Here is a 21,244-nt window from a genome sequence, read left to right as displayed (position 1 = left end):
CAGCTTGTGCTGTAACGAATCACAGCACAGTGATTGGACGCAAGAGGCAGGATTTATGATTTCTCCAATCACAAGCAGGGGGTGGGGTATGTGCTCCTCCAGGCATTCCCAGCCAGGGCAAGTACTGTTAGTGAGTAAAGCAGTGATGTGGCGGCAATTTTTGGGGTCATCAGATTGGCCTGGGGGGGTGGCTGTGTCAGTTTCATTCCGGGACACTGTATTGTTCTGGAATGAAGGTGCCCGGGACAGACCTGCAAAATGTGGGACTGTCCGGGGCAATCCGGGACACATGGTCACCCTAACTAGTGGACGTCAACAAAGTGACCCAGTGGACCATGAATTAGATATAATATCCCTGACTATACTTGCTGGACCATGTATTTGACCATGGCTCTTCCCTACTAACTGCAATAATACTGTGTGGTGAGTCACCAGAGCGTGGGTCAACTACAACCCCGGATAAGAGAAAGTGGACTAAATGACACTTGGCATCATTCGATGTGGAAGACCGGGGACATCTAGTGGTGGAAGAGAGGTAATACATGGGGTAGACTGGATTAAAGGCATGTATTTGCAGCAAAAGCGGTTTTCCACCTATACTGATGTTTTGCCTATTTTACCCCTGAAGCTCCGCTTTATTCCAGCTACAGACAAAACTTTTTTTGTCTAGCTTTATATGAAGTGCAAAATAATAAGAATCTCCAGTTTTAATTATTATTATACAGAATTTATGTCGTTTCAAGTGTTTGTGCAGTGCTTTACAATATAAAGGGAGACTACAGGTACAATAGAATTCAATAGAAGAGGGTTAGAATGGCCTTGCTTCTGAGAGCTTACAATCTTATTGCTGTGTGTTGTACAAGAAGAAAAGTGAAATTCCAACATAGACTGGATTCAATAACCTTCAAACTCCCTAATCCAACTATAATAGAAAGATGTTCACATTGCTGTGTCAAACGCAGCCACTGTGCCATCAATTGTCGCCACTGTGCCCATCAGTTGTCACCACTGTGCCATGCCATCAAATGCAGCCACTGTGCCCATCAATTGTCGCCACTGTGCCCATCAATTGTCACCACGGTGCCATGCCATCAAATGCAGCCACTGTGCCCATTAATTGTCACCACTGTGCCCATCAATTGCAACCACTGTGCCATGCCATCAAATGCAGCCACTGTGCCATCAATTGTCACCACTGTGCCCATCAATTATCACCACTGTGCCATGCCATCAAATGCAGCCACTGTTCCATCAATTGTCGCCACTGTGCCCATCAATTGCCACCACTGTGCCATGCCATCAAATGCAGCCACTGTGCCATCAATTGTCACCACTGTGCCCATCAATTGTCACCACTGTGCCATGCCATCAAATGCAGCCACTGTGCCATCAATTGTCACCACTGTGCCCATCAATTGTCACCACTGTGCCATGCCATCAAATGCAGCCACTGTGCCATCAATTGTCACCACTGTGCCCATCAATTGCCACCACTGTGCCATGCCATCAAATGCAGCCACTGTGCCATCAATTGTCACCACTGTGCCCATCAATTGTCACCACTGTGCCATGCCATCAAATGCAGCCACTGTGCCTATCAATTTTCGCCACTATGCCCATCAATTGCCGCCAGTTTGCCCCCTCATAATCCGCCACCATAGGTGTGCGCACAGGGTGTGCCAGGTGTGCCCGGGCACACCCTAATGACCCTGTGCTGGGCAGATTCCCCCTGCTACTTGGCTGCAGATAAAGGAACTGTGGAATCTCTTTCCTCATTCCCTTTCTCTGTCTCAAAAGAGAGACATCAGGGGTCTGTTTAGGCCCCTAATATTTCACCTAGGCCACCATGGGGCTCCAAAAAAATATAAAAAATTAAATAATATTGTAAAAAAAATGATAAAATTGTAAAAAAGTAATAATAAAAAAAATATGAAAAATAAACTGGCACCAGTCTCTGCCCTTTCCACATCATCCACTGCTCTACCGACACTGTCCATTGCCATATTGCTTTGTGGTGCACACCCTAATGCAATAGGCTGCGTACACCTATGTTCGCCACGTTTGCCCTGTAAAATGCCGCCAGATTGCCCCCCGCCACTTACCATTCTCAGGTCAGCCATCCTCCCTCCACTGTCCCTCGATGTCTTCTCCTGCCCTCGATGACGCTTCAGCCAATCAGGTTACCGGTAACCAGACTCGGTGAACTTGATTGGCTGAGATGCGTGTCAGTGTTAACCAGGGAACGCACACCCCGTGCGTCCCCTGGTTAACTATTTGGAAGCTGATTACAGCCGCTGGCTCTGATAGACACTTCCAAAGCCAATTACCTGCTGTTATTCAGATGGCCGGCGCTCACCAGGATCCTCTGATGAAGTCACGTGACGTGACGACACGCGTCAGGAACTACACCCGTGACCGGAAGTGACGTAGAGTCCGTCCGTTCGTTTGGATGCTTAATTTTATCCCTGCTTGGTTTTATCCCTACATTGTAAGCCAGTGCCGATCCTGACCTCCCTGGGGCCCTAAGCAAAATGACATGTCACATTAAAGTTGAGACGCGGGGGGGGGGGGGCTGCCGAAAATGACACATTAAGGTTGAGAAGCGGGGGCAGGGGGGTGTTCTGCTGTCGGAATTTACATCTTACATTAAAGTGAGAAGCGGGGGGTGCTGATTTCTTACCTCTTCTCCCATGCAGCCAGCGAGTTGAGAAGCGGGATGAGGGTCTGAAAATTACTTCTCACCAGGCGGGGCCTCTCGTAATTTGGGGGGGCCCTAAGCAGCTTGCATAGTGAGCCTATAGGGCAGATCGGCCCTGTTGTAAGCATTACTTTACCTTATTACATTTTTTATCTTTGCTTACTTCACTATGGGCGTTTTTGTTTCTCTGTTTTTGCCTGCCTGATGAATATCTGTCCCCATGGTGAGCCTCCATTTTCTTGAAGACCATCACAGCTATTTGGTAATACCAGGAAGACACATATGGAGGATATCAGCTGCTAAGGAAGCCGGTGTATAGCTATTTAAAGCTGCCTGACTCTTGTATAGAGGTAAGCGCTCTGTGAGCTCATTTAGCAGGAAGATCTATATTTGAAGCTATTTTTTCTGTGGATGGAAGTATTTGAAGATATTCCAGATATTATTAATATACAGTAATCGGTGGATATTTTTAGCACTGATCACTGTATGAATGTCACTGGTCCCAAAAAAGTGTCAAAAGTGTCCGATCTGTCCGCCGCAATGTCGCAGTCCCGCTAAAAATCGCTGATCACTGCCATTTCTAGTAAAAAAAATAATAATAATAAAAATGACATCAATCTATCCCCTATTTTGTAAACGCTATAACTTTTGCGCAAACCAATCAATATACGATTATTGTTTTTTCTTTTTCAAAAATATGTACCTATTGGCCTAAACTGATGAATACATTCTTTTATTTTTTATTTTTTGGGGAATATGTGTTATAGCGGAAAGTAAAAAATATAGTTTTTTATTTTCAAAATTATCGCTATTGGTTTGTTTATAGCGCAAAAAAGAAAAACTTCAGAGGTGAAAAAATACCATTAAAAGAAAGCTCTATTTGTGGGGGGAAAAAAGGACATCAATTTCGTTTGAATACAACATCGCATGACACGCAGTTTGCAGTGCCGTATTGCGAAAAATGGCCTGGTCATTAACCACTTCCCGACCGCCGCATGTACATATACGTCGTCAGAATGGCACGTACAGGCACATTGGCATACCTGTACGTCCCTGCCTAGACGTGGGTCCGGGGTCCGATCGGGACCCCCCCCGCGCTACATGCGGCGGTCGGATTCCCGCGGGGAGCGATCCGGGACGACGGCCCCCTTTTTATAGCCGCCCCCTCGCGATCGCTCCCCGGAGCTGAAGAACGGGGAGAGCCGTATGTAAACACAGCTTCCCCGTTCTTCACTGTGGCGGCTGCATCGATCGAGTCATCCCTTTTATAGGGATACTCGATCGATGACGTCAGACCTACAGCCACACCCCCCTACAGTTGTAAACACACACTAGGTGAACCCTAACTTCTGCAGCGCCACTTTGTGGTTAACTCCCAAACTGCAACTGTCATTTTCACAATAAACAATGCAATTTAAATGCATTTTTTGCTGTGAAAATGACAATGGTCCCAAAAATGTGTCAAAATTGTCCGAAGTGTCCGCCATAATGTCGCAGTCACGAAAAAAAATCGCTGATCGCCGCCATTAGTAGTAAAAAAAAAAAAAATAATAAAACTATCCCCTCTTTTGTAAACGCTATAAATTTTGCGCAAACCAATCGATAAACGCCTATTGCGATTTTTTTTACCAAAAATAGGTAAACGAATACGTATCGGCCTAAACTGAGGAAAAAAAAAATTTTATATATGTTTTTGGGGGATATTTATTATAGCAAAAAGTAAAAAATATTGCATTTTTTTCAAAATTGTCGCTCTATTTTTGTTTATAGCGCAAAAAATAAAAACCGCAGAGGTGATCAAATACCACCAAAAGAAAGCTCTATTTGTGGGGAAAAAAGAACGCCAATTTTGTTTGGGAGCCACGTCGCACGACCGCGCAATTGTCTGTTAAAGCGACGCAGTGCCGAATTGTAAAAACCCCTTGGGTCATTTAGCTGCCGTAAATCCTTCCACACAGCGGGGGTAGGGCATAAACTTTCACTGCCATGTCCACCAATGTGTGTTAATAGCACTGACACCAATGCTAGGATTATTGTACTGCAGCTTTGCCATACACTGCACAGAATTCAGCAGGACCACAATTTTTGGCCGTTGTGGTGTGAAAATCCCCTTCCCTCTGGAAGTGTGTGTGTGTGGGGGGGGGGGGGGGGGGGGGTTAAAATGAGTTTGGTCTGGAGTTCCACTTTAAGCCCTATAAACTACAAGTCCCAGCAGCCTCACCTTGTCATGGGGGCTTCCAGGTGTTTCATCAGATATGGCGACTCGTCAGATTTAGTCACGGAAGTGACGTTTCGTCGCCGCCATCTTGCTACACCCCGCACTCGTCCACAGTAAGGATAGACTGAGAAGGGGGCAAGCGGACATCTTGTTACACCCACCGGCAGTTTTGCATTTCACAGCTCCTCTCTCCGCGCTCAGGACCTAAAAGCGGCACGGTGTCCGGTGACATCATCAATCGGTGCCCGAAAACCGGAGAGGAGAGAGCGGTGTCGTCATCAGCGCTGCGCCGGGAAGACTGCTGTCTGCAGGAGGAGAGACACAGAGAAAGACTGGGGGGCCCCAAATCTGGGGGCTGAAGGGGCCACTGCTGTGTGAGACCGGTGTGTACAGTGTGCTGACAGCTCCCATACTGGTATAGAGGATAGGAAGATTATTATTATTACTGGAGTCATTAGTGTTATTGTTCTGTGGTGTTTGTGTTATTGTCATTATACTGTCAGTGTTTTGTTGTAAATATATGATGATGTTTATTATTATTTCTGTTTTGTTTTTGTGATTCTCCTCATTTCCTTTATTGCTGTTATTTTTAGTTGACTGGTATGTTCCTGTAGCTGCTATTCCTATCATTTGCCCTCATTGTGAGTGTTCTGATTAGTGATCATTGTTGTGTAACCCTCCTCATGGCTCTTATTATGTTGATGAGTGTTGTTATTGTGTAATTTGTTATTTCCGATCATTACCAGAGGTGGGCCTCATGAAGACGGAGGGTTAGCAGCGTGCTGACGAAGAAATTCCCTGACACTTTCTGGTACCCAGGGAGCCACACATGCCCACATACAGCTTCCAATACAAGTGAATGGCTGGCTGTACGTGGCCATGTAATGACATCTGCATCAGCATTTATCCAGGCATAGTAATCCTCTCTGATGTGCCATATGTGCAGGTAAACGTCAATGCAGAATATACTACACTTACCTGTCCGGGCATCCAGCGGTGTGTGTCCCCCGGCTAATCCTTCAATTGGCTATCGGGTGCTGGCGCCGCCATCTTGACTAAGGGATACTGCGCATGTATGAAGTGTGCTGTGCTTTTTTGAATGTGCTGCAGTCTTCTGGGATCTATGAAGTGTCCTGGAAGGCTGCAGGGAAGTGGGAGCAGGTCCCTATTAAAACCAGGTACCTGCTTCCTCCCCCCAGCAGGTGCCAAATGTGGCAGTGGAGAGGGAGAAGAGGAGACAGATAAGGGGAACTTCCCCTTTTTGGATGATTCTTGATTCAGCAGGTATCAGCCAAATTGTAATCAGCATGTGGCTTTCCCTGCTCGACAGAAGTCGAACATTTGATTCACTTCTTCTGAAGGGACATATTGGAAAATTTCTCTTGATCAGCGGCTTTGGGTACCTGCTCCCACGTTTAGGCAATCCAAGCAGAAGTTCACTCCCCGTCTTCAGCCTCTTGGGACACATCACAGGAGGCTGTGGGACCTTTCACAGGGAATTGTGAGGCAGAGAGCCAGCTATGAAGCCAAAAAGAGTCATAGCCAGCTTTCCACAGATAGCAAGGTGGCGCCGGGGGCCTGAAGACCATTGAAGAACCGGCCCTGGTGAGGAGTAAGGATGAGCTCCAGCGTGTTCACAAAGCCCATGTGCAGAGCCCGCCAGGAAGTCGGCACTGCACTGCGCTAATCGCAGGCAGCGAGACATTTCCTGATCTCTGCAGCCGTGCATCGGGACAATGTTTCACTGCCTGTGATTAGTGCAGTGCCGACTTTCTGGAAGGCTCTGCACGTGGGCTTTGCGAACACGCCGGAGCTCATCCTTGGTGAAGAGAGTGCTGAATCTTTGGACAAGTAAGTGTGATGTCCTTTTATTTACAGTCAACAGCTACAGTATTTGGAACTACTGACTTTTTTTTTTGGGGGGGGGGGGGGGGGAACCTCTTTAACCAGTTCCTGCCCACGCTATAGCTGAAAAGACGGCTACAATGTGGGCTTACTTTGCCGGGAGGGCATCCATGAACGTCCTCCCATGATCGCGCTGCAGTGCGCTCTGTGATCGTTGAGTCCTTTGGACTCAGCTGATAACAGATCGGTGTAGGGGGCCAATCACAGCAGCCCTTTACCAAGGGATCAGCTGTGTCCAATGACAGCTGATCATGATTTAACTCGGCATGAGGGGAGATGAGGGCCGATAACCAGCTTGTGTTGAAGGGACATCTACACTGATAAGCAGGGGATTGATTATCAGTTCAGTCCCAATAGTGCCTGCCCAGTGCCTCTTCTCCCCCCCCCCCTTTTTTTTTTTTTTTACAAAATTTTCTGCCTTTTTTTGTTTTGTTTAGCAAAAAATAAAACAGCGGTGATTAAATACCACCAAAATAAATCTATTTGTGTGGAAAAAAAAAATTATAAATATTTCATATGGGCACAGTGTTGCATGACTGTGTAATTGTCATTCAAAGTGTGACAGCGCTGAAAATTTGGCCTGGGCAGGAAGGGGTAAAAGTGCCTAGGAGGCAAGTGGTTAAGTGAAATAGTAACCAACTTTTCAAGTTAGGATTACCATACACTGTAATGGCTATTTTATATCCCTTATGTAGCCTATAGGTAGCCATTTGTCCTATCTGTTTAGTAAGGATGAGCGCCGGCGTGTTCGCACACTCAACGTGCAGAGCCCGCCAGGGAGTCTGCACGTGGGCTTTGCGAACACGCCGGAGCTCATGCCTTCTGTTTACCGATCAATCGACACTCTCAGCAGCTCTTCGCTGGCATTTCAGTCCTCCACAAAGCTTAGTAAAACAATAAAACGGGAAATCATAAAGTATTCATAGGTTCCAGGAGACGCGAAAATACTTTATGATTTCCTGCTCGACACTCTTCGTATTATTAAGGAGGTTGCAGCAAATATTTCACGTTTATTAGGTTAAGCTTTTTAATTTAAAAAATGTTTTCCTATTTCTTCATTTATTTATTTTTAGGTTTAGATTGTTGTATTCATATACACATGCACTTCTATAAAGGAATGATTGATTATTAGATAATTTCCCAGGCGTGGTGTATAAAACAATATAACACCACCCATCCTACTTATCTCTTCCCAGTTTGTGGTATGAAATCACTAATATGCTGTATTTCCTGTTTATTATTAGATGGAAACATGACCACTCTCACCCGACAAGACTTAAACTTTGGGCAAGGTAAGTAAAAAACATGTGGTGGCTGCTGGGGCCATCTTCTCTTATATACTCCTAGTATCTCATATTTGGATTAAAGTGACTGTCCCTGGAGGGGAAAAAAAAGGATTTAAGCTTATCTTTCCTGCTGCCAATTTTCACTCTGTTAAAGAGTTACTGTAACCAAAAAAATTGAATGCAAGCATTGCTTCCCAGTGTGTCCCAGGTCTCTGACATTCTCGGAAGTGTTGTTGCATTTGATTTTTCAGGTGACCGTAGTCTTACAATAGAGTGAAGATTAGTAGTGGGACAATTATGTTTAAGTTGAGTGGTTTTGTAACCCCGAACAAGCCCAAAGGTCTCTTATCCCCCCCCCTATTTTCTTTCCTGCTAAAGATCCTATTAAAATCATTGTTATATCTGTTGGATTCTGGGGAATACCGTAGATACTTGGGGTGGGGGTGAACCAATAAGGGGATCCAACCTTCCTAGCATTGACACTGGTGTGATGACAAGTGTCGCAAAGCAGGGAGCCAGTTTGTGCAGATGGACTATGCAAGAACCCGGCGGGGTGTGGCTGAAATGCAGGTGGTGCACGCACATGCAGGTGCATCTGTGGCTTAAAGTGTAAAAGTTCTAACTGACTCCCAGGGATTTGCCCTGGCTGGACGTTATTATGGGTGAATATTAAAGCGGGGGTGCCACGGGAATTAATTTTTTTTTTTTTTATATGCATCTGCCGCTCTTACAATACTTTAATAGTGTACTCACGTGTCCTATTTAAACAGCTGTCCGCATTGTCATTCTGCGGTAAAAGATAATTTAAAAAAAATATTTCCTGAACGCTCCCATCTTGCTTGTGGGCACTCTGAAGCCCACAAGCAAATCCTTCAGGGATACTGTGAATGCTGATGTCCCAGCATTCACCGCTCTATCCTGCACATGTGTAGTGTTGACGGCGAGCGGCGCGGTCAACACTACACGGTTGCCATCACAACGGCTGGCGTACGCCCCGTTGTGACGACATCCATGTGTCAAATCACGCGAGAGTGCTTCTGGTAGGCTAGAGAATCGTCTCCTGGGCAGCGTCACGCTGTGCTCACAGGAGACACTGGGGCGATCGCAGCCAAAGCGACACGCCTGCTCCCGCGGGCGCTAAACCAGGAAGTGCCTGGTTCTTAACACAGAAACAAGGTATGGAATTGATTTTAAATTTTTTTAAACGGCGACGTTTCGATATAGACACTCAGTCTGTGTGTTTAACTTTGAGTCTAAAATTAGGGTGAACCTCCGCTTTAAGAAGAGCAGGAGGGGCCCATGGCTGGCTATCTCTTGGTAATGGCTGTGCCAATTGTGTGCTGGCAGTGCTGTGATGTCTTAATTCCTCCAGTTTTTTTTTTTTGTTCCTGCCTCCAGTCATATTGGTTCTGCACTGCCCTGTAAATGTGGGCTGCATGGGAATAGTGGGCTGCTCGCTGCTGGAATTCATTGTGTGTGTGTGTGTTTGTGTGTAGCCCACCACTAGTGGCCAAGATGCTGTGGCAATCTTGTGCCCATCACCTGGAGGCACTAGTTAGCTACAGCTTGCTTGTCCCAGCTGGGGATATGACATGACAGCACTGTGAGGGCAATGATCTGGCTATATACCGGTACTAAAAGGAGTGGACTCTCTCCCCTTCTAAAAAACAATATCATCTAAGCTCCCTGAGAAAGCTTTGTAGCCTACCATTCAAACATGCAGAAATGTGCTCTATATTGTGCTGATGCTAAACAATTTCTGCTGCTTTCCTCCCCTCAGTGGTGGCGGACATCCTATGCGAGTTCCTGGAGGTGGCTGTGCACCTGATCCTCTATGTCAGAGAGGTCTATCCGACTGGAATCTTCCAGAAGAGGAAGAAGTATAATGTCCCAGTTCAGGTAAATCGTAAAATAATCATTTTTTTAGTGTCTCTTGTATAAACAATTCCCCCATATTATCCACATAAATCCAGTGCACCTTCCTCTACCACCCTAGGCTACTATACCCCGTATTAATGAGATTGATTTCCAATAATCTGTGTGGAGGGGGGGTTGGTAAAATATTGAGCAGGAGTCGGCTGAGGAAGAAATGTTCCAGTGACTTCTTAGCTCAGCAGATCAAAGCTTCATCTGGGTTTAAGTCATTGTGACAGGTGTGCAAAGGGCAGCAGTGTTCTTCCCCTTCAGTTATCACTATTGCATGCTGAATGCTAATGCTGAACAGGACTAGTATGTGATGGTAAGATTCTGGGTTTTGTTTCAATTATTGTAACATTGTATAGTGCAAACATGGGACAATTTTTGGTTGGTATTTTTATCTACCGTATTTATAGACGTATAACACGCACTTTTTTTCCCCTTAAAATCAGGGGGAAATCGTGGGTGCGTGTTATACGCCGATCGTTCGCTGTTTCTGAGCGCCGCCGACATAGACGGAGCTGAGCCGATCGTACTGTGTACTCGGCTAGGCTCACAGTCATGCCCTGTCCCGCCGAGAGAAGCCGAATACACAGGAAATCCAGCTCTGTATAGCTCGGCTGAGGCGCTAAATTAAAAAATACATAATGCTGCAATTTTGGGCAAGGTGCAGATGGACACTTATAAGGCTGGATGGGCAAGGCTGCAGATGGACGCTGGGCAAGGCTGCAGATGGACGCTGGGCAAGGCTGCAGATGGACGCTGGGCAAGGCTGCAGATGGACGCTGGGCAAGGCTGCAGATGGACGCTGGGCAAGGCTGCAGATGGACGCTGATAAGGCTGCATTGATGGGCATTTAAAATGTAAGTTGTGAGAAGCTCACTGTATGCAGCAAAAACAGAGTAGGTAATTTTAGTGCAGGAGAGGAGTCTGTACTGCAGTTCAGCTCTAAAGACTTATGCCTTGTACACACGATAGGAATTTCTGATGAAAAAAGTCTGATGGAATCTTTTCATCAGAAATTCCTATCGTGTGTGGGCCCCATAGGATTTTTTTTTCCGTCAGAGTTTGGAAATACATGTTTTATTTTTTTCTGATGGAAAAAAATCATATGGGAAATTCCGATCGTCTGTGTGGAACTCCGACGGAGAAAAAAAAAACATGCATGCTCAGAATCAAGTTGACGCATGCTCGGAAGCATTGAACTTAATTTTTCTCGGCTCATCATAGTGTTTTACGTCACGCGTTTTGGACAGTCGGAATTTAGTCTGACAGTGTGTATGCATGACAGCTTGAACGGAATTCTGACAGAAAATTACATCAGATTTTAGCCCATAGGAAATTCCTATCGTGTGTACGGGGTATTCGTCAGGGAAGGTAATGCAATGGCAGGAGGTGGAGAGGAAGAGCAAGTCAAGCACAGATTGTTCATATGTCTGTTTCTTGCAGTCTGCTCAATGTCTTCATATATTATGTGTGTTTTCTAGATGTCGTGTCATCCTGAGCTGAATCGCTACATCCAGGACACGCTGCACTGTGTTAAACCCCTGATAGAGAAGGTAAGACCTGATGTGGGCACACGCTCCAATCATCCAACACACACTCTGGCAAACAAGGACATGTACATGTATAAGCAATGATGTGCATATGCACTGGAGCGAGCGCATGTAAGCGGAAAGTTGCTGAAAGAGGCTGGAGTACACCAGTAGCACTGTAATGGGGAAAAAAATAGCACGGAGCAAACTAAATGTCATCCAGTTGGGGTTTACATCTACTTTAAAGTTTCTAAATGCTCAAGATTTTTTACCTTCATGCATTAAGGTAAAAAAAACTTCTGTATGCAGCAGCCCCCCTAATACTAACTTGAGCCCCATTTTGATCCAGCGATGTACACGAGAGTCTCGGCTCTTCAGGGACTCGCACTCTTCATTGGCTGAGTCAGCAGCGGGTGCCAGTGAGCAAAGAGAGGGGACGGAGCCGCGGCTCTGTGTCTGAATGGACAAGCAGAGCAGCGGCTCAGGTGCTCCCACAGCAAGCTGGTTTGCTCTCGAGGCACCTTGGCAGGAGGGATGGGCCAGGAGCGCCGGTGAGGGATCCGAGAAGAGAATCTGGGTGCTATGTGCAAAACCCACTGCACAGAGCGGGTAGATATAATGTGTTTGTTATTATTAAAAAAAGAACAGACCTTTTAATTACACTGGCTTTATGTCTTGTGGTCACTTTATATTGAAATCGTGGTGGGGTTCTTCGTTAGTAGCTGCTCTCTGACACTTTCTTCTCCTTTGCTTTGCAGAATGATGTGGAAAAGGTTGTTCTGGTCATCCTGAATAAAGAGCACCACCCGGTGGAGAGATTTGTTTTTGAAATGGCACAGCCTCCGCTCCTTTCCATCAGGTGATTCCCAATAATATATCTTACTTCTAGAGTGCCCAGCTTTAACCTACATTATAAAGTTTCACATCTTCAGTTTTTTTTTTCATTTTAAACTAGGCTGGAGGTAAGATAATGCCACACTTGCATGCATAGATGTTGGCATGACTCCAGTAGATATGTTATTTTTAAACAGTGCTGTCCTTTCAGCAGTGAAATCATAGTGGGGGAAGAAAAAAAAAAAAATATATATATATATATATATATATACACATTAGGTTCTTCAAAGTAGCCACCTTTTGCTTTGATTACTGCTTGGCACACTCTTGGCATTCTCTTGATGAGCTTCAAGAGGTAGTCACCTGGCACAGCACCCCATCACTCTCCTTCTTGGTCAAATAGCCCTTACACAGCCTGGAGGTGTGTTTGGGGTCATTGTCCTGTTGAAAAATAAATGATGGTCCAACTAAACGCAAACCGGATGGAATAGCATGCCGCTGCAAGATGCTGTGGTAGCCATGCTGGTTCAGTGTGCCTTTAATTTTGATTAAATCCCCAACAGTGTCACCAGCAAAGCACCCCCACATCATCACACCTCCTCCTCCATGCTTCACGGTGGGAACCAGGCATGTAGAGTCCATCCGTTCACCTTTTCTGCGTCGCACAAAGACACAGGGGTTGGAACCAAAGATCTCAAGTTTGGACTCATCAGACCAAAGCACAGATTTCCACTGGTCTAATGTCCATCCCTTGTGTTCTTTAGCCCAAACAAGTCTCTTCTGCTTGTTGCCTTTCTTTAGCAGTGGTTTCCTAGCAGATATTCTACCATGAAGGCCTGATTCACACAGTCTCCTCTTACCAGTTCTAGAGATGTGTCTGTTGCAAAAGGTGGCTACTTGGAAGAACCTAGAATATGAAATATATTTTCAGTTGTTTCACACGTTTTTGTTATGTATAATTCCACGTGTTAATTCATAGTTTTGATGTTTTCAGTGTGAATCTACAATTTTCATAGTCATGAAAATAAAGAAAACTCTTTGAATGAGAAGGTGTGTCCAAACTTTTGGTCTGTACTTCTGTACAGTCAAGGGGGTGCTGGCTCTCTCTCTGTGTGTGCACTCGGGGGGCTGGCTCTCTCTGTGTGTGAACTCGGGGGGCTGGCTCTCTGTGTGTGCACTCGGGGGGCTGGCTCTCTCTCTCATATCGGGGGGCTGTAAAATCTGTGTGTGGCCAGGGTGTTAGATTGGAAGCCTTCCTAAATGCTCTGACATTCTGTTTGTCTTTTGCACAGTTCCGACTCCCTTCTGTCTCACGTAGAGCAACTGCTGAGGGCGTTTATTCTGAAGATCAGCGTCTGTGATGCCGTGCTAGATAACAATCCGCCAGGTACTGCTCACAGCTGGGGCATTGTCCTTTTGCTTTGGATGTAGATTTAAATGGAATCTGTAATGATTATCATTTTCCTCCAGGCTGTACGTTTACTATATTGGTCCATACACGGGAAGCAGCCACAAAGAATATGGAAAAAATTCAAGTTATAAAGGTGAGTTACCAGACAGTTTAGATGACTAGCTGGACCCCTGAAGCCCAACATGCGTCCTAAGGGCTGTATGCAGTCCCTTGGCACTTTTTGTGCAACCCCCAGAGCCCCCTTATATCTTTTACACGGTTACTTTTTCTTATGATTTTCACCCCTTTTTCTGTTTTGTTTTAATGTGTATTCAGTCTGTCTCTCTATGTCCCCAGTCTAACCTCTCCTATAGCATGTCTGGGATCTCTGACTGATTTTTCTATAGTATTGCATTCCCTGAATATGATGTGCAGCCTTTTGTAATGTCTGGAGCTGCATGTAAGGCTTCCTTTATCAGGTGAATTGGCCATCACTGAGCTAGACAGAATATTTGGAGTGTACAAAGTAGTTTAGAAAAATAAAATAACATCTTGGTTCTAGGTGGGGGCTTGTCGGGTGGAGTTGCCTGTTTGCTTTTTTTGATTTTCCTCCCATTTTAATGCCTCGTGCCAGACAAAACTTTTATTTTTTTGTATTGGATAGAGTAAAGAAGGGTTCCTAATGTTTTTTCTTGCTGTCTGTGTGCTTGATGGGAATATTGCCCCTCACTTCCTGTCTGTGACCACAAAGGAAATGAGGGCAAATCATCTTAATGGGGACACAGACCAATGAAAGCCTGACAGATGTATTGACACTTCTTAAAGCTGAACCCCAGGCACAAAAACATTTAATTTATTCTTTAAAGTGAAACTACACTGTATCTGAGCACCACAAACTAAAAATGCTATATAATTCATGTTTAATATTCAATGCAAACTCCCCCATTCATCCATGTCGCCATACTTTATTTTGTTGAGAAATCACTTTGAAAAACAACTCCCTAGCATTCCTAGCCATGGCCATCTTGAATAAGGGCAGATGATTCATATAGCATTTACTTCCTGGACTCTATCTGCCCTTAGCTCAGGTATACAGACAGGAAGGTGTGCTTGGCTGAGAAAACGATTTCTTCCCCTCCTGGGAAGTGAGGACTTCATTCACCTAGGCACAGAAACCAGGCAGCAGCTGAAGAAATGTAGAAAAAAAGTTTAAAACAAGCAAATATTTTCCTATCTATTTACTAGCAGCATAAGGATTAAAAATAATCAATGTTAATTGAGAGAGTGAAGTCTCACTTTAATATTCATAAGTTATTTATAGCGGAGATTATAGTGGAACTTCCGCTCATCTGATCTCCCCCCCCCCCCCCCGGGTGCCACAATTGGCACCTTTCAGGTGGGGGGTGGACAGGATACCTGGTATCCTTTCCCACTTCCGGGAGTCCGGGCCGCAGCCCGTGATGTCACCGCGGGGCTCCTCCTCCTCGCCAGCTGCCAGGCCAATAGAGAGGAGCGGGGCCTCACGCATTCACAGTAGGTTTCCCTTACCCACAATGGTGGCGACGGCACCCGGCAGAAACATCAGCTGCGGTGCCGACATTGTGGGACTCCAGGACAGGCAAGTGTCCATTTATTAAAAGCCAGCACCTGCTTTTAAGTCCACTTTGTGTGCACCCAATTCCCTTCAAACCCAGGTATAGCCTTGTAAATGTAGCCGTGACATCATCACTATGCTGTATATACCCTATGCAGAGAACAGAGCTGTGGGAGGGACCCAGCAGGCTCCATCCACTACAGACTGCCTGCAGAAAACTACAGGACAGGGCGGAGAGCAGACCAGTTATCCTAAACAAGGAGAGAGAGTCTTTATTACTGGAAACTCCAGGAAGTTCCACACTGGATTACTACACAGATCTGGAAGAAATCCGCAAAGCCGAGTACACATGGCTTGTGTATTTAGATAATATTTGGTTATCCCGGATAAGGATGAGCTCTGGCGTGTTCGCATAGAACACGTGCAGAGCCAGCCAGGAAGTGTGCACGGCGCTGAGCTAATCACAGCCAGGGAGACATTGTCCCGATGCTCGGCTGCAGGGATCGTGAAATGTCTCCCTGGCTGTTATTAGCGCAGCGCCGTGCACACTTCCTGGCGGGCTCTGCACGTGTTCCATGCGAACACGCCAGAGCTCATCCTTAATCCCGGAGTTCAGCTTTATTATGAAGTCGCAGGGGTTGATTTACTAAAACTGGAAATTCAAAATCTGGTGCAGCTGTGCATGGTAGCCAATCGCCTTCCAGATTATTATTTTTTGGTCAAAGCTTAAAGCGGGGGTTCACCCTTAGAGGGCACTTTTCCCCCTTAGATTCCTGCTCGTTTTTACTAGGGGAATCGGCTATTTATTTTAAAACATGTGCAGTACTTACCCGTTTACGAGATGCATCCTCTCCGTCGCTTCCGTGTATGGGCTTCGGGAATGGGCGTTCCTTCTTGATTGACAGGCTTCCGACGGTCGCATCCATCGCGTCACGATTTTCCGAAAGAAGCCGAACGTCGGTGCGCAGGCGCAGTATAGAGCCGCACCGACGTTCGGCTTCTTTCGGCTACGAGTGACGCGATGGATGCGACCGTCGGAAGCATCTCGGAAGGCTGTCAATCAAGAAGGAACGCCCGCTCCCGAAGACCCATACCCGGAAGCGACGGAAGAAGATGCAGCTCGAAAACGGGTAAGTACTGCTCATATTTTAATACAAATAGCCGATTCCCCTAGACCGAACGAGCTGGAAGCTAAGGGGAGAAATTTTTTTTTTTTTACAAATGGGTGAACTCCCGCTTTAATGGAGCAAGATGAAATTGGAAGCTGATTGGTTACCATGCACAGCTGGAAACAATTTTGCACTCTCCAGTTTTAGTAAATCAACCTCACAGAGTCCCAGAAAACTGTCACTGAATATATCCACCTTTAATCTTTGTGGTTGGTTTCTGCATAGGATTTCCCTTGGATCCTGGCTGATGAGCAGGATGTACACATGCAGGAACCTCGGCTCATACCACTGAAGACCATGACCTCCGATATATTGAAGGTGAGTGTTAGGAACTTTTCTTAATATTGTAATACCTAAGAATGATTTTAATGGTCACAACAGCTCATCATCAGTTGGTTATTGGTACACAATCAGTCTGAGCAAATAAGTGTCACTTTATTTTAGACAAATACAGGTTTACACTTTGTGGTGAGGAAGATCCTTATCTTTTACAGCATAACACAACCTCTGTGCTAAATGCCAGTTCCATGAGTTTGATGAGTTTAGTGTAGAAAACTCTAGTGTCCTGCACAGAGCTCTCAACTCTACTGAACACCTTTTGGAATGAATTGGAGCCCTTCAAGCCTATAACTAAGTAACAAGTCTTTCTGGGGGAGGGTGAGAGTGAGTACTGTTTTTTATTGGTACCTGTCCCCATTTCTGCAGTCCTCCCCTAGGCAAGGATGATGTCCCTTGCATTGCCTCCTCTTATCCAGCCTCCTGGGACATGTCAGGAGGTGGCAGGACCATGCACAAGGTGCCACTCAAGTTTGCACATTCAGGAAGCCACAGATGGCTCTCATATTCAAGATGATGGCACAAAGGACCACCAGTGGTTAGGCCTCGTACACACGGACGGACTGTCCGATGAAAACGGTCCGCAGGACCGTTTTCTTTGGACATGTCCGCTGCCGGATTTTGGTCTGATGGTTGTACACACCATCGAACCAAAATCCCTGCGTACAGGATACGCGGTGACGTGGCCGCGACGATGACGCGGCGACGTGCGCGACCCTGGAAGGTCAATGCTTCCACGCATGCGTCGAATCACTTCGACGCATGCGAGGGCTTTCGGCCGAGCAGACATGTCCGGTAAGTCGTACAGACGACCGAACATGTCCGACAGACAGGCTTCCAGCGGACATGTTTCTTAGCATGCTAAGAAACATTTGTCCGCTGGAAACCTGTCCGATCCGCCGGAAAATTTTCCGGTCGGCCGTACACACGACCGAACATGTCCGCTGAAACTGGTCTGCGGACCAGTTTCAGCAGACATGTTCGGTCGTGTGTACGAGGCCTAAGAAGCAGCAGTTAGGGAAGACAACCCTGGAACCCAGGCATGGGCAAGTACCTGATTTTTAAAAGTCCGCTGTAAAAGTATTTGTAGCTGTTTAACCTTAAAGCTGCGGCTGATCACATCTCCGGCATCTGTTCATCCCAAACTAATGCATACAGCATAATAGGAAGCTGCACCCTGCTGTCCTCCTAGGCATAAAAACAACTTAATTTTTCCAGCATTGGTGAGGAAACGCCGCTAAGCACATTTCTCCCCCTACTGGGGCTCAAGCATAGCACACTCTACAATTAAACCCTAGTAGGGGGTGAAGTGCGTCAGTGGAGCTGGGTGTGTGTCCTCTACAATACTGCACCTGTGCATTACTGCACGGCTATAGGATTGGAGACCGTCCCATAGAATATGGGGCTGTAATGTGCAGGAGCTGAGGATTGAGGTAAGTGTGCATCTGTGGAACGGGAAGGTGGGTTACGGCTGAAGAAGGGGGCAAAAAGGAGAAGTGCACTTTTGTTTTGAAGAGCATTTGTCCTTTAAGACTCATCTAATGTTGAGCGCTGTGATTCATAAGTGAACCTTCTGTGTCTCGATGCAGTATTATAATTTAGTCTTGGATGTACTCCGCCACAGCCAGTGGTGCAATATTCTGACACTAAGCTTTACAGATATGAGGAGTGATTGGTCACATTACTATGCTGATTTATTACTTTCTTGGTCTTTTCAGATGCAGCTTTATGTAGAAGAAAGAGCACAGAAATGCACTTGACATCCGACTCTGCGACTCACCTACAGCTAAGCCCCCACCGACATCATTATTTCCTGAAGATGATAAAGGCTCTGTGATTGGCTGAATTCATATTTTCAGTCTCCTTTTTAGACGACCCATCGATTGTATACAAGGAACTCATTTCACAAACTCCAATCTCGTGTCTCCTTCGTTCTGGAGAGAGGATCGACAAACTGCTTTTGGTGGAATTGATATATTTCACAGGAATGTCCATTATGGAGCCATGTTTATACCTATGCTGCAGTGTTTGAGGCTTCCCTGGTTCCTTCCTGCCCCCTTTATAAACATGTTCGTGAAAATTTGAATTCTGTTTTCATTTCATACTAAATTTAGACCCCAGGGATTTCATCACTGGGTCTGTGTACTTCTTTAGGCATTGCAGGCTGACCATGGCTGGTGCTGGTTGTTCGGAGCAGTCATGATAATATCAAAATGTTTTGAATCGGCTAGATGACGCTGGACATCCTCCGGCCAGGAAACGTGGGGGGCCTCTATCTGACATGGTGCGGCTTTTATTGCACGTTGTTAGAAGCGCACAGTGTGCAGTGAAATTTAGCGTAAGCAATTTCAGACCAGGAGAGGAACCTGTACAACTGTGCAAGGCTGGAAGTCCGTTTTTGTTATATCTTGCACTAAAGTACACATAAAAACATGATTGTCAGCTTCCATGCATTTTGCTGTCTCTGTTTGACCTCAAGCTCTGCCCCGAGCTTCAGAAGAGCTGTTTTCATGATCTGCAGCATGTGAAAAATCGAATCTGCTGATTTGTATACTGTTACAAAAGAAAAATTCAAGGCTTGCTGCAGGGTGAAATAGAAGAATAATTTCTATGTTAAGTTACAAACTATCTTTATGTTTTAACAAAATTGAATTGTCCATGAAACTTTGGAACTTGTCGATAAATTGTGAAAAATCACTTGCTTTGTCCTTGTTCGCTGTGTATTTTATGTGTTGCATATTTTGTATTTGGATTAAATGTTCTTTTGTTTTCATTCATTTTTATTTTTTTACACACACACTCTTGAAAAAGTATTCATACTTCTTGAAATTTTCCACATGTTGTCATGTTACAACCAAAAACATAAATGTATTCTATGTGATAGACCATGGGTCTCAGAACTTTCTAAAGAAGGGGCCAGTTTACTATCCTTCAGACCTTAGGGGGGCCGGAACGGTGGCCTTTTGGGAGTCAAACATGTCCAGAGGGAGTAAACAATACCATATCTTTGGTGTCAGTGGGAGGACTAATGCCCCATAGTCGGTGTCAATGGAAGGAATTGCACCCTTTTGATGGTGTCAGTTGGAGGAATAGTGCCCCACTGTTGGTGTCGGCAACAAAAATGATTCCCCATTGTTGGTGTCAGTGGATGGAATAGTGCCCCAAGGGTCAGATGAAGGCAAGCAAAGGGCCACATCCAGCCCCAGGGCCGCAGTTTGGAGACCCCTGTGATAGACCAACACAAAGTGTATGAATACATTATCAAGGCACTGTGTGTATGTATGTATGTGTGTGTGTGTGTGTGTGTGTGTGTGTGTGTATATATATATATATATATATATATATATATATATATATATATATACATATACAAATTTCTCACAAAAGTGAGTACACCCTCACATTTTTGTAAATATTTTATTATATCTTTTCATGTGACAACACTGAAGAAATGACACTTTGCTACAATGTTGTGTAGTGAGTGTACAGCTTGTATAACAGTGTAAATTTGCTGTCCCCTCAAAAACTCAACACAGCCATTAATGTCTAAACCGCTGGCAACAAAATTGAGTACACCCCTAAGTGAAAATGCCAAAATTGGGCCCAAAGTGTTGATATTTTGTGTGGCCACCATTATCTTCCAGCACTGCCTTAACCCTCTTGGGCTTGGAGTTCACCAGAGCTTCACAGGTTGCCACTGGAGTCCTCTTCCCCTCCTCCATGATGACATCACAGAGCTGGTGGATGTTAGAGACCTTGCGCTCCTCCACCTTCTGTTTGAGGATGCCCCACAGATGCTCAATAGGGTTTAGGTCTGGAGACATGCTTGGTCAGTCCATCACCATTACCCTCAGCTTCTTTAGCAAGGCAGTGGTCATCTTGATGGTGTGTTTGGAGTCGTTATTCTGTTGGAATACTGCCCTGCGCCCAGCCTCCGAAGGGAGGGGATTATGCTCTTCTTCAGTATGTCACAGTACATGTCGGCATTCATGGTTCCCTCAATGAACTCTATCTCCCCAGTGCCGGAAGCACTCATGCAGCCCCAGACCATGACACTCCCACCACCATGCTTGACTGTAGGCAAGACACACTTGTCTTTGTACTTCTCACCTGGTTGCCGCCACACACGCTTGACACCATCTGAACCAAATAAGTTTCTTGGTCTCATCAGTCCACAGGACATGGTTCTAGTAATCCATGTCCTTAGCTTGGATTGCTGTGCCACAAGCAAGAGTCACACAAACTCCAATACAATCATTTAATAAAAAATAAAAAGCTTCATTACAAATGGTTTTACACACACTGTGGAAGAGTGCATTACACAAAGTGTGGAAGGATTCAGGAATGCGTTATGTACAGAGT

At 45.5% G+C, this 21,244-nt stretch overlaps 1 protein-coding gene across 3 annotated transcripts; it reads left to right on the top strand.

Annotated features, from left to right (window-relative positions):
* The first annotated feature begins 5,035 nt into the window (after window positions 1-5,035).
* On the top strand, window positions 5,036-19,579 carry MAD2L2 (mitotic arrest deficient 2 like 2). Of its 3 annotated transcripts, XM_040326078.1 has the most exons (10): window positions 5,036-5,303; window positions 6,151-6,155; window positions 8,064-8,113; window positions 9,888-10,006; window positions 11,512-11,583; window positions 12,318-12,418; window positions 13,686-13,780; window positions 13,864-13,937; window positions 16,772-16,864; window positions 18,601-19,579. In XM_040326078.1, exons 3-10 carry the CDS (start codon window positions 8,074-8,076, stop codon window positions 18,640-18,642), a joined length of 636 nt encoding a protein of 211 aa, XP_040182012.1. In that variant the 5' UTR covers window positions 5,036-5,303; window positions 6,151-6,155; window positions 8,064-8,073; the 3' UTR covers window positions 18,643-19,579. The 3 variants fall into 3 exon arrangements, with proteins under 3 accessions (XP_040182012.1, XP_040182011.1, XP_040182013.1); XM_040326077.1 differs by lacking the exon at window positions 6,151-6,155 and having other exon boundaries at window positions 5,036-5,299; window positions 8,066-8,113; XM_040326079.1 differs by lacking the exon at window positions 6,151-6,155 and having other exon boundaries at window positions 5,276-5,331; window positions 8,066-8,113.
* Window positions 19,580-21,244: the final 1,665 nt, after the last annotated feature.

Source organism: Rana temporaria, chromosome 10, assembly GCF_905171775.1.
Source record: "Rana temporaria chromosome 10, aRanTem1.1, whole genome shotgun sequence".
Lineage (NCBI taxonomy): Eukaryota > Metazoa > Chordata > Amphibia > Anura > Ranidae > Rana > Rana temporaria.
This window is presented reverse-complemented; position numbering and strand designations above follow the sequence as displayed.